Source organism: Lepisosteus platostomus, chromosome 9 (genome assembly GCF_059453375.1).
Source record: "Lepisosteus platostomus isolate fLepPlt1 chromosome 9, fLepPlt1.hap1, whole genome shotgun sequence".
NCBI lineage: Eukaryota > Metazoa > Chordata > Actinopteri > Semionotiformes > Lepisosteidae > Lepisosteus > Lepisosteus platostomus.
The window spans coordinates 44,771,183-44,785,139 of NC_142619.1; the positions used below are offsets into that span (position 1 = coordinate 44,771,183).

Consider the following 13,957-nt stretch of genomic DNA (forward strand, 5'->3'; position numbering starts at 1 on the left):
TGAAGGTAATCTGTGTGACCCCTTGTTGAAGCAGTGCAATGTACAGAAAGTTGTAGTCACTGAGCAGAATGATTATCACTTAACCTAGTTTTGACTAAATTTAGTCTAATAAAGGTCAATTACTGCATTTAGATATCCATTAAAATAGTTCCCCTGTGAAACAGAACGGGGAAACTTGACTGTTAGTTCTCACTGTTTTTATAGTGGGTTTTCAACGAAGACTTAAACAATGTAACATAATAATTCAAATTTAGGAGGGCTGGAATTTACAAAGGTAAAAAGAGCATACTTAAGAAGGCCAACAATCTGAAAAAAAAAAACGTTTCTCAAACAGCAATTGTTTGTGAAGCTGAAATATTCAACCCATTTAAGGAAAAACACCATAATTAAATTACACAATTAAAAATCAAAACTTTATTTTCTATTAGTTAGCAGCCTTTTAAACAATATGGAAAACCAACAAGACGTTTCTAGATTTAGAACACTTAGTGTGTGTTAATCCTCTCTCTCTGAGTTGACGATGTGCCTCATCACACCATATACAAATCAAGTATTTCATAAAGCTATTTATTTTCAAAGTTGTAGCCTACTGCTCTTTGGGATATTCAGTATACCTGTCTTTACGATTGTACCAATTGTGTTGAAAAAAACTTTGGAAATTACATGTTAAACTCTATAAACATCATTATAATAATTCCTTACACTTATATAGAGCTTTTCTGGACACTCCGTATCCTGCTTTACAGGTAATGGGGATCCTTCACCACCACCAATGTGCAGCCCCCACCTGAATGATGCAATGGCAGCTATAGTGCAGTACCACACACCAGCTATCAGTGGGGAGATCAGAATGGTGAGGCCAATTCACAGATGGGAATTATTGGGAGGCCATGACTGGTAAAGGCCAATGGGAAATTTGGCCATTACACCAGGGGAACACTCCTACTCTTTTTGAGAAATCCCCTTATTACTATTGAATGTCCCAGTATGGGTTTCCCACTTATAGATAAGCTTTCCTAGCAGAAGCCCCCTCTCCCATTGTTGGTCTATTGTTGGGGTTGGTCCATTGTTGGGGTTGATCTATAGTACATTGCAACTTTTTTGTAAAATGCACTCTAAGGGGAAAACGCAACACATGCAGAAATACCTGGGTTTTTTAAAAAAAAGAAAATTACGTCAAGTACACAGAACGTCCTGCTAAGTGGTAGCCCTGTCTGCTGTAGCCTACATTTTAGACATGTACAGTGCCTTGCGAAAGTATTCGGCCCCCTTGAACTTTTCAACCTTTTGCCACATTTCAGGCTTCAAACATAAAGATATAAATTTTTTATTTTATGTGAAGAATCACCAACAAGTGGGACACAATTGTGAAGTGGAACGAAATCTATTGGATTTTTGAAACTTTTTTAACTAATAAAAAAATGAAAAGTGGGGCGTGCAAAATTATTCGGCCCCCTTGCGTTAATACTTTGTAGAGCCAGCTTTTGCTGTGATTACAGCTGCAAGTCGCTTGGGGTATGTCTCTATCAGTTTTGCACATCGAGAGACTGAAATTCTTGCCCATTCTTCCTTGCAAAACAGCTCGAGCTCAGTGAGGTGGATGGAGAGCGTTTGTGAACAGCAGTTTTCAGCTCTTTCCACAGATTCTCGATTGGATTCAGGTCTGGACTTTGACTTGGCCATTCAAACACCTGGATACGTTTATTTGTGAACCATTCCTTTGTAGATTTTGCTGTATGTTTGGGATCATTGTCTTGTTGGAAGATAAATCTCCGTCCCAGTTTCAGGTCTCTTTGCAGACTCCAACAGGTTTTCATCCAGAATGGTCCTGTATTTGGCTGCATCCATCTTCCCCTCAATTTTAACCATCTTCCCTGTCCCTGCTGAAGAAAAGCAGGCCCAAACCATGATGCTGCCACCACCATGTTTGACAGTGGGGATGGTGTGTTGAGGGTGATGAGCTGTGTTGCTTTTACGCCAAACATATCGTTTTGCATTGTGGCCAAAAAGTTCGATTTTGGTTTCATCTGACCAGAGCACCTTCTTCCACATGTTTGGGGTGTCTCCCAGGTGGCTTGTGGCAAACTTTAGACGAGACTTTTTATGGATATCTTTGAGAAATGGCTTTCTTCTTGCCACTCTTCCATAAAGGCCAGATTTGTGCAGTGTAAGACTGATTGTTGTCCTATGGACAGACTCTCCCACCTCAGCTGTAGTTCTCTGCAGTTCATCCAGAGTGATCATGGGCCTCTTGGCTGCATCTCTGATCAGTCTTCTCCTTGTCTGAGCTGAAAGTTTAGAGGGACGGCCAGGTCTTGGTAGATTTGCAGTGGTCTGATACTCCTTCCATTTCAAGATGATCGCTTGCACAGTGCTCCTTGGGATGTTTGAAGCTTGGGAAATCTTTTTGTATCCAAATCCGGCTTTAAACTTCTCCACAACAGTATTACGGACCTGCCTGGTGTGTTCCTTGGTCTTCATGATGCTCTCTGCGCTTTCAACAGAACCTTGAGACTATCACAGAGCAGGTGCATTTATACAGAGACTTGATTACACACAGGTGGATTCTATTTATCACCATCAGTCATTTAGGACAACATTGGATCATTCAGAGATCCTCGCTGAACTTCTGGAGTGAGTTTGCTGCACTGAAAGTAAAGGGGCCGAATAATTTTGCACGCCCCACTTTTCATTTTTTTATTAGTTAAAAAAGTTTCAAAAATCCAATAGATTTCGTTCCACTTCACAATTGTGTCCCACTTGTTGGTGATTCTTCACATAAAATAAAAAATTTATATCTTTATGTTTGAAGCCTGAAATGTGGCAAAAGGTTGAAAAGTTCAAGGGGGCCGAATACTTTCGCAAGGCACTGTATGTATTGGCGGTTCTAGCAAGCGCACAGCAGAAACTCCAGGCGGGAAAGCAAAACCGTTTGAACTCCGGCATCACCCGGTTCAAAATCTAAGACACGTGCCTAACGGCCCCTTCGACGAGCACAGCAGAAACGGTAACGTAGTACTGTTTAACTCCTGCATTCTTGTTCAATTTAAACTGCGTTATACGACAGAGAACTTCTGTTTTTCAATATATATACTTAAAAGATTTTTTCGGTAGATGGTGTTCGGTCGGTGTTTTGGGGGCTTTTTTGTAACGTTGAATGACCTTAAAAAGCAAACCATTAAAACCACAATGAAAACATTTTCCTTTCTCAAAATAGGCAACATGCGGTCGGTTTTTCGAGTTATGTACTGTAGTTTAAAACTATTCTTTCTCCGCAGTTCAATTCACCAATGAGAAACCTACAGTTACACCTTACTCCCGACAGTGTAAAGCGTTCACCTGGAGGCATTAAAAACAACTGCGTACACGGCTAGGGTTGCAAAATGGCACGTTGCACATGAACGTGCGCTCTCAGGCGCGAAATGGATGCTACTTAAAATGAACTTTGCCATCGTGGCACGCATAAATAGACACCAGCGGCACACGGTGCCGGGCTACACCAGGTATTCCCGAAGCTCCTCAGTCACTGCAGTTTCGCAGCGGCTCTCGCACGCAATCCCTGGATGGGTGGTTGCCATGGTTTCTCGGGTCACATGCATGGGCTTCCTGTAGCCAGCCAGCCAGCGGCATAGATGCTACACATTTCACTGCCATTTTCATTCAGCAGGCGGTAGAGGAGGAAGGTCTGTGTTGAAAGCACTGGGACTCGTGTGCTGCAGACAAAACCCCTGTCAGCTGCACTGCACATTTTGGATTGATCTGTTTTCGGAAACTTTTCTCCCTTTTCCTCAAATTTTATCACTCAGGAGCCGAGCTTTAAAAACTAACAACTAGGGTGATCGAATTCCTGTGATACTATTTTGCACTTATTTCTCCAGAGATTGATTATAGGAATGAGTATAGAAATCCCTGCAGGGCTGACGGAGCTGTTGCAGAGCTTTACAGTGGAGGTCTTGAGGAATCAGCCGGGAGATCTGCTCGAGTTTGCCCTGCAGTATTTCACCCAGCTGAAGGAAAGTCAGAGTACAGGGGAGGCACTGGGCCATGAGCAAAACTCGTCTTATAGACCCGGGAAGGGAGTCAACTTTATTGAGGAACCCATGCAAACGGATTCGGAAAATGGAGAGGAGGATGATGAAGACGACGAGGAATTCGTAGGTAACACACGTTATTGTTATTATGACTCTTATTGCCCGGACCAGGGATTACGATTCTCGTCTTTATTTTAAGCAAATGCCGTTAGTTTGAGAACCCTGCAGTGTAAACGTGCTTCGAAATACTAATAAAATACCGATCCCGCACGAACAAATCCCACCCCCCCAAAGCGCAGTGAAGGATACTTATATTTTTTTCCCTGAAATAAATTAACCCTTTCTAAGATCGATTTAATGTACGCGTTATAAATAGAATAATAGACCCAGCCAGCAGACGAATGCTCATGAAATGGTCATTTTTTGGCGTTAGCCGTCTATCTCGATATACAGTACGTGTAGCAGCAGCATATTTTGACAGTATCGTTGAGAAAATAGTACACAAGCACCTTTCTGAAAGGTAAACGCCGGATTCTCTCCTTGACAGCACCTTAGCGCAAATAGCTGACGAGGCACCGCGCAGGGCCTCAGACGACAGCTTGGATAATATTAATAATACCCCTCGCAACAAAGCCTGATGTGCATATTATACAGCGCACCTCTACACTATGTGTACTTACAGTTTGTGTGTGGTGTGCACTATAGTGAGATACCTGTTCCATGTAACTTGTGGGGAGATACTTTAAAAGGGCCCGTTATGTAATTTTCTCACGCTTGGAACGTTAAACACGTAATTCATGATGTACAGGTTTCATAAACATTTGTTTCTGTTGTTTAAAAATATGGAGACGCTCTGAACAGTGTGCTAAAGCTGCCGGCCTTGCATTTTTTTTTTATAGTCCCCAAAAGAAAGATCTTACCTTGATGTCCAGTTGGCCGTCTGTTGTACTTTCCAGCTGGAGGCTATCGTGCACATTCTACAGTACATTGGATTTGCTCTGTGTGAAGATGGAGTTTATATTGTGGGGACTACTCCTGGTATGCTTTATGAATCTCAGTGCAGTCTGTAAACATAAATAAGGCCTGTTTCAGTAAGGATGGTTCTGACTTTACGTCACAGACATACAGTATTGTGCTTTGGGGAAAAAAAAACATGATGACTAAGTAAGCATTTTGTTCAAGTTTTTGAAAGATAGAATTCAGACTCTTTTTTCTTTATTCTGTTTTTGAAATTCTCAAGGCTTGTTTTATAAAATCCCATTTCATAAAAAAAATACAATAGTTCAGGTTGATATTTTGCCATGTACTGTGATAGTGTTGCTTATGCAGGGGAGATGCAGTCTGAAATCACTTTCTGAAATTGCCCTCCATCGTGAATGAGAGCTAATTGTGAAGTTGTTTTCCTTAAATAATGTGTGACTGACTTAACGTCATGATCACTTACCTAGATCGTGGAGGGTTTGAGTTGACCTTATTGGTACAGTAAGGGTTTAAGATGGCCTACACTAAACTTTAAAAAGAAGATGAGTTATTTGCTATGGCTGGATTTACACACATTTGAAACAGCCATGTGAAATGACAGTGAGGTACAGGACTAACAGCTGTATTTACATCATCAGGAAATTCCCACTTAAGCCCTTTTCGTGTTAAATTTTCAGTCCAGAATATTGCTTCAAAATTAAATGCCGTTTGTGTGCATCTGTTTAATTGGGATTGATTAGACCTCTGTGATCGCGCTTTGCAGTCATATGCAAAATATGCAATTCCAAGAAATGTCAGGCTATTTTCATGAGTAGTACAGTGTTTAGTGTTTAGCAATTGTAATTGCTTTGAAGGACTGTGGTAGATATGCAGCTAGTTGAAAAAGTGAATAATTTTAATCTATTTTAAAGATACAAGAACTACGTCTGATGCTATGTGAACAAATCACAAAACATGAATAAAAAATAAGTTTTCCCCTATTTGTGACATAACTTACTCTCTATTTCATCAGAAGGTTTCTGGGTTAAGCCTTTGCAAGTTAGTTCAGTGAAGCATACCAGAGCCTACTGTCAGAACTATCTAAAATTTTTAATGTGAAAAAAGGCATTCAGCATTTTTAGTTCTTAATATTAATTCAAGAAGTTAATTTAACAAAGGTTATACTAGAAATAGTTTTTATTTAGTTTACACAAAGTTATCATACAGTAGCAGACAATTGGTCTTTGCTACTCAGTTTTTCTCTTCTGAATTTTGTGAAGAATATTACATAGTTATGTATGTTTTCTAATTAAAAAAAAATAAGTCACAATCACAGAATCAGAAAATGTGATTTTGTAGTGACATTGACAGGAAAGGAAGCTGTGATGAACAGCTGTTGTCTTGTATTTTCAGTACTATAGTTATTCAAATAAAGTGGAAAGGGTTTATTATTATTTATAATTAATGCCCAATGTAATACCTGAACACAAAAATATATACCTGTTGTATAACACAAAGCCAATATTGAAAGCATGTAATTAAAAGAATGTTCCTTGCAGCTGTTACTGTAGCTGTAGTAGTCTGAGTAGTCAAAAATCTATGTTCCACATACTAACAAATACTAACGATTGTTTAAAGCCTGTAATAGAACAAATAGAGAATACAACCCCTTTTGTGTTTCCTCTGAAATCCAGCAGACTATGGATTAGTTGTTTAGACAGTTCAGGGGGTGCCATAGGTACACATTGAATGGAGATGTAAGTAAAAAAGAAAGAAGAACCAGGTAGCTGATGGTGAGGCTGCAGTTTGTAGGTCCTGGAACCAGCCTGGGGTGGTGCGGTGGCTCAGTTGTTAGCATGGCTGCTTGCAGCACTGGGGCCCTGGGTTCAATTCCAGATCTGGAGTGCTATCTGCATAGAGTTTGCTGGTTGTTCACATAGGTGTCCTCTGGGTGCTCCAGTTTCCTATTATAGTCCAAAGACTCACTGGTATGTTAATTGGCTTCTGTAAAATTGAACCTGGTGTAAGTGTTGCATATCTGCACTGGGATAGATTGGTGTCCCATCCAGGGTGTACGGTGTGCCTTTTGCTTGCCAGGATTGGCTCCAGCTCCCCTATTGAATTGTAAGAAGCAGTCAGAGGATGAATGGAATCAGCCTGTTTCTACTCAATAAACATATTCTGATAGAATGTGAATTTTCTGCTATGCCCATTGCTTATTAGGATAGGTTCTGGGTCCCTGTGACCCTTATTGGATAAAGCAGTTAGAAAATGCATGGAAAAATGCGCATCTCTTTATTTCTCCAAAGTGGAAAGCAAATATGCGTTTTAATTATTAGGATAGTACTAAAACCATTGTAAAATCATCTGAAACGGACACTGCAAGAAAGGCTAGGTGTTATGATGTAATCATTTAAATAGCTTCTCCACCCAGTTGCCCTTTTAGACCTTTCCTTCAGAGATGTTGTACACAACAGAAATTTGAGAATTTGGAGGCCTTAGCCAATCAGTTCACAATTCAAAATGTATGATAGTTTTACACAGATAAGAGGATTTATGTTTATTATATCCCTGATACGCTCTGAGCCATACAGACAGAAGAGATTGCTCTTTTATTGTGCTTCGGTTTTGAAATCCTCAGAACCCCAAAACAGTTATGCAACTTCTTCAGTCTTAGGCTGACAATGTGATCTTAGTGTTTAATTGTTTTTATTTTGAAAACGAGATATAAGACAAGTGGATTCAGAATGTAAAATAGTCAGATGTCCTAATCTTCAAATATGACCCACTCGTATTTTCATATTGAGCTGTTATTTTACTTGAGTCTTAAGTGCACACGTTGTCTTAGTTGACCCTTTTATTCTTTAATTCTTACCACACTTATTAAATATCAAAGCCTTTATTCATGGGGAGAATACTTTTGGAAACTTTATTTTGATTGATCAACAAAAGCCTGCAGCAGTTATTTCATGTTATTTCTAATGGTGTAGAGGTACCGTTTTGGTTAAGTAAAGTCTATATTATTTTGATTTATTCATGTGCAGAATATTTTTTTTACTTCAAATAGGTGTAGTAAAATTAATACATGAACAATAAAAAAACTTTCAAAGATACAGTGTGATTGGTAAATTGGTTATTAACAACTTTGTCTTCTAATCTAGCAGTATTCCTCTCCACTAATATATAAAACAATAGGCTAACAAACAGCAAATGGTGCAAAACGTTTGGGTTATTTTTGAAATATGCTGTATCTTTTTCAGGAAGTTTTATATTTCCGCAAGGTCTGGTTTGGTATTAGATGAATCCAGCATACAGTGTCCTGCAGGAGAAAAGTAAAATAAGTCAAACCTTAGACATATCAATCTGAATATGTTATACATTAAATTGAAAGTAGCTATTCCATTTTTAATTTATTTATGTAAAGCGCATCTCCAGGCTTTAGCTGTTCTCTTTTTAAAGGTTTGCATAGTTACCAAAAAATCACTTGCTTTCCAAATGATGGTTTAGAGAAGCATGTCCCCCACAGTGTTAGTGAAATCTAAAGAGATTAGACAGAAACTGTGCTTAAACTGTAGATGATGAAATATACAAAGTGTACAAAATACATGTCCAGGTTTTGACATGCAATAATTTTAATTCGTTGGCAGATTTAATTTTGGTTTTAATAAACTTGAATGAACTTTGAAAGTAATGGACCCTACGAAATATCTAATGTACTACAATTAGTAATACTGTCCAGATTGTGGTGACGCTGATCACACACATAGATGTGAGAAAACATTTGTGGACCCTTTGAATCACCTGTTTTCCTCCAGTATTTACTTCTAAAATGTGATCTGATCTTCATTTTTGTTATAACAATAGATAAACATAAACATAAACAAGTGTACCTTTTCATGTCTATATTGAAAACATTGTTTAAATGTTCACTTTCTGTGCTGAAAATGTATTTGAGCCTTTAGATTTAGTAACTGGTGGAACCTCCTTTAGCAACAATGACCTCAACCAAATGATTCCTCTAACTTCTGATCAGTCCTGCTCATTGGTTTGAGGGCATTTTGGCTAATTCCTATTTACAGAACTGTTTCTGTAAATGTTTTAAAGGATCTGCTTCCATGAAATTAATTGTGATATCTAAGCAGGGAGGAAATGTTATTGAAGAAATGGAAAGACCTTTAGTTTTGTGAATAGAAGATCAAACACAAAGACATCATGCCTCTAAGCTTCTCCTCCCATCATTTAAGATATGAGTAATCAAATATTATATTCATTTTTTGATTGTGTGTAATCATTTTTCCTATCAGGAAAAAAAATAATGTGTGGTAATGATGCGTTATGATAATACAATATACACATATATTGTAATTTTACATATGAATATACACCATTCATACATAATTTACACCATGCAAATCTTTCAAGAAAATGTCTTTTATTTGAAAAGTACCTGTGATTTTGGTCATTTCAGTCAAATAATTAGTAAACATAAGAGCTTTTTATTCTGATGGCTGCACTTTTTAAGAAATACACTGACAACTTTCTGTAAATTAAAAATTAGAAGTGGTTTCGGTTTCATTTTTTATAATTGATAGCAAACATCCATTTTTTTTCAGCCCCAGTTATCAACAGATTCGTAAGAAGAGCTTCAGGTAAGTCAACATTCATTTTGTGTGTCTGTTGTAATATTTTCTAAAAACATTTAACTTGCTACACATTTGAAATGGTGAAAGAATATCATATTTCTGCTATATTATGAAGAATGATACATTTCTGTATGTAATTGTCTGAAGTTCTCTTGTTATTTAATTTTGTATGTTTCATGTCCTACTGTGTAAATTCTAATTGATTCAGCTTGGGTTCCTACTTATCATGATGCAAACTGTATATGCTGTAAAATATAAAAATGTAAAAGATAAAACACTTTACAAAGATGATTCTAGAAATCTTTAGTGAAGCTATTTACTATCTTTACAAAAGCTCAAATGACCAATGGGAAAAGTAGGAGCTTTAGGAAATATAATAAGGGTTTAGTTTTCCACTTTGCCTACTGTTTTTCAGATCTAAACATGTAATGAACCTTATTTCTTTTTTTGTTTTGCATTACTAATCACAACTTCAGAGAACCTTGCAACACATAAGTAATATAGTAGTAATTGGTAAAGAACAAACACATTGTAAAAGTTCAAGTAGGTAGCTGCATCAGCATGCGTGGTCTGCAAAGGAACAGGTAAAGGTTTATTCTGCACTGAAATGAGAAGAAAAACGCAATGTTTCGGCTATGGAGCCTTCTTCGGCCTTCACACCTGAGGAAGGCTCCACAGCTGATTTGTTTAAAAAATTACTTGTTTAAAAAATTGCAATGCATGTAATAAACTAATATGCACAGCAACAATACTTGTGACTCACAGTAATTACTCAAGAGTGTATACAAATAGTTTAAGCATTTTTTTTAAGCATTATCATTGTAATGATCAAGGTCATTTAGAAAACACAAATACTTGATATTGAAAGGCAGCATGCATGGTGACACTTCCACGGTTCTGTTCTGAACCTGTGTACCTGTATATGTAGATTGTGCTTGTCATCTCAGTTTTTTCTGGGTTTTATCAGGTAGCTTTTCAGAATAGTCTTTAAATTTTTAAGTACGTGAAATTCTAGTTGCTATTATTGTGAAAATGTCCCTTTCATCTTTGTTAACATTGTTTATGTTCCTTCATATATCTCAAGGTCTGATGCAGGAAAGTTAATATATATAATGTTAATATATAAATTTGTTTTTACACACTGTTATTCTAATGCTGTGCATACTGGTGTAGCCAAATGTGTCCTTAAAAAGTACCAGTATGTTTGGAACTGAACTAAAATGCATCTGGATGTATTGCCTGTCTTAGATTTCCTGGACTGGCTCTCTGTAGATTTCAGAATAAAAGTCAAAATACTATTTCTCACCTTAAAGGCCTTGAACAGTTAGGATCCTGAGTACAATTGTGAATTCTTAACTATTTATACACCTATATGTAGTTTGTGCTTTTGACCTCCAGACTTCTTTCAATTTAATAAAACAGATCTCTGAACACTGGAAGACTGTGCTTCCTGTTCTGTTGCTCCAAGACTGTGGAATCCATCTCGTATCTTGCATGTCAATCAGCCAGAATTGTAAATCCTGAATTAAAAATGACATTTATACTCTCTTCATTTCTGATTGTTTTTACTTTATTGAGTGTCTCTGTACCTGTTTCTTTTGTTTATTATTTCATTATGAAGTACCTTAAGATGAAGGATTTATTTTGAAAGACTCATTACTGTTAAAAAAGTGGTATATTAAAACATACACAGTAGCATATATTTTAGGCCAGAAAGATTCAGAGTCTCTTAGCTGTGACTACGTGTAGTTGTTGACTATGAGACTGGTGAGGATTTGGTACTTTTTACTTGATGGATGGCAACTGTCGGGGGGTGACCAACTCAGCAGTATTCCAGCCCTCAAAGATGCCCTATTTGAATAATTTAATAGCTTACCTCCGGGAAACATTATTATTTTAATTCTGGGGATACTGACAGGGTCTAGATTTAAAAAATCCTAGAAAAGAATGCATAAGGTTTAAATCAATAAAAGAGATATTCATTTCTAAAGAAATAATTATTAAAGATTGAATATGAATTGTGGGTGAATTTTAGTATGTATATATTAAATGTATTATATTTCGTTTTAATATGTATATTCATTATTTAGATTGTGTGTTTAAACATTTGCTTCATACTTAGTAAGATAAAATATGCAAATATTTTGGAAACTAAAGAAAATATTAGTTTTAAAATTCTTGATATATTTCAGGTACAATACAATGTACAGGTGTATATTATTTATATTTTTAAAGCTTACAATGGCTTTCATTTATTTTATTTTAATAACTAAAAAATGATCCTATATTAAATATTCTGCAAAACCACATCCAGTGACATGAAACCAAGTGTCTCATTTCAATTACTGGTAAAACAGGAATCATTATCTGCGTGTTGGGGTTTATTATTGATCCAAACATGACTAAAGCTTGGCACTAGAGATGCTGTTGTCATCAGAAGGATGGATATAAATAGAATGAAATAACTTATTTTATTTTTAGCATCCATTTGTAAGAGTTATACCGTATAATAGGTATTCAAAATAAGGTTTCTTGTGCAAACGTTTATACAATAAAAAATATAGTTAATATATATTATATATAATAGGTAATACATATATTATATATAACTATATATATATACATTATGTGGCATTTAATAAATGTATTGTAAATCAACATTACAAATTAAATGGATGCAGTACATGTTAATTAACTCCTAAAAAATATTATAAATATCTTGAAATAACTATATCAATAATTCAATTACATTTTTTAAAATCAAATGTGAAAAATAAGATGAAACTTTTGAACCATCACAGTTGGTTTAAAAACAAGTGCTCTGATGTTCCTATACCCCGTGGCCTGTGACCTTGTTTTCCTGAACACCTGAGGTTCCATTATCTTTTTGACAGCTGGAAGTAAGTTGCTGAGAATAGATAGGCCTTTTAAATGAATAGCCGAGCCCCAGTTGTGTTGCATCCTGTGAACCTAATATAGTAGATAGCCCCCAAGAAATAGAGGACCATTGTTGTAATATGAGTAAATATGAAAGAATATTAAGGCAGTTTAGAAAAGTCAGATTTACCTACCTTTTGTGCGTTAATATGACATTGCATGCACAAAATAACACACAACATAAACAATTTGGTACAGAATATGTAAAATGTCAGGTTGAAGTCCTTTGTCCTGTTCAAAGTCATGGAATGTGCATGAAAACATTTACATCTAAACACTTACATAAATATTGTTTCAAATGGGGGGTTACGAAAATAGAGAAATATTAGGAAAATACTGAGTGGAGTAACCTATACGTAAATAGTCATAACCCCCAACTTGTAAATTAATTTGCCAATGATATACTTGAAGTTAGTGTAGTTAGAGCTCTTTGTCCTCTGTCACAGCTTTGGTGAAAAGAGTAATAATTCAGGCACACTTGGTTACACAATTATTTATTAGTAATGACAATACACACAATAAACTATACACAACATAAACATAACCCACACAACTTACACTATTTACAGTGCATACATACAAACAAAGTATCCCAGAGAACTAACTTCCTAACCACAAGGAAAAACACCAGACTGCTACCAAGTGTTCGACTCTTAAATAACACTGTCTTCTAAACTAAACAGGATACAACCTGAGGCAATAGCCAGGAGAGACTTGTTTTTATCTGAAGTATTCTTTACCCAGAAAATCAAAGTTCCTAACAGCAAGAGAATAGCAAGCTGCCTTAACAAGGTTCCTATACTTAAATCCAATCTGGTCTTTCCGGATAATCTGCATAAGGAGCTCTTGCCTTCGATATCTTCCATTTCCTCTTCATTTACCCTCTCTGACTAAGGTAACTTAGGTAAACCAAGGTAAAATGTATGATTGCTTTGATCACTAAATCTGGGACCACTATTATCAGCAAAAATTCCCTTTCTTTGAAGCTGGAAATGTCAACACTAGTCAGGTTTTTGCCATTGTATCTAAATTCATTCATCACAATAACAAGATATTTAAGCTACAAGGCGTTTCATATCCTGTACAGTATCTCTTGTATTTCCTAGGAGCTAAAGTCATGCTTTCCGTTCTGAAATACCTGGAGAACTCAATCTGTGAATCAGGCACGAAATAGAACTTTGCTTTCAATTTATTTGTTGTACTTTTGTTTTATGCTTGTGTAAGTTGAGTGTAGTTGGAAATGTGTCAGTAAACAAGAGATTGGCAGGACTTCTGCAAGTTGTAATAAGGTGGATTTGTAGACCTTCCACTAGAAGCCTAATTGAAACTCCAATTGCTTTTTGTATGAGAAGAAAACAACAATTTTTTTTTTTGAACAATATTTTA

At 36.3% G+C, this 13,957-nt stretch overlaps 1 protein-coding gene across 2 annotated transcripts in view; it reads left to right on the plus strand.

Moving 5' to 3' along the window:
- Positions 1-2,876: 2,876 nt before the first annotated feature.
- prkar2b (protein kinase, cAMP-dependent, regulatory, type II, beta) overlaps positions 2,877-13,957 on the plus strand; it is a 32,515-nt gene continuing 21,434 nt past the window's right edge. Inside the window, exons 1-3 of one of the 2 annotated variants that reach the window (XM_088645185.1) lie at positions 2,877-3,007; positions 3,879-4,158; positions 9,605-9,640. In XM_088645185.1, the coding sequence (XP_088501311.1) occupies positions 3,894-4,158; positions 9,605-9,640 (301 nt within the window). In that variant the 5' untranslated portion in view covers positions 2,877-3,007; positions 3,879-3,893. Of the gene's footprint in view, positions 3,008-3,175; positions 4,159-9,604; positions 9,641-13,957 lie in introns of those variants that run through there. The other variant, XM_088645184.1, reaches the window with a different exon arrangement.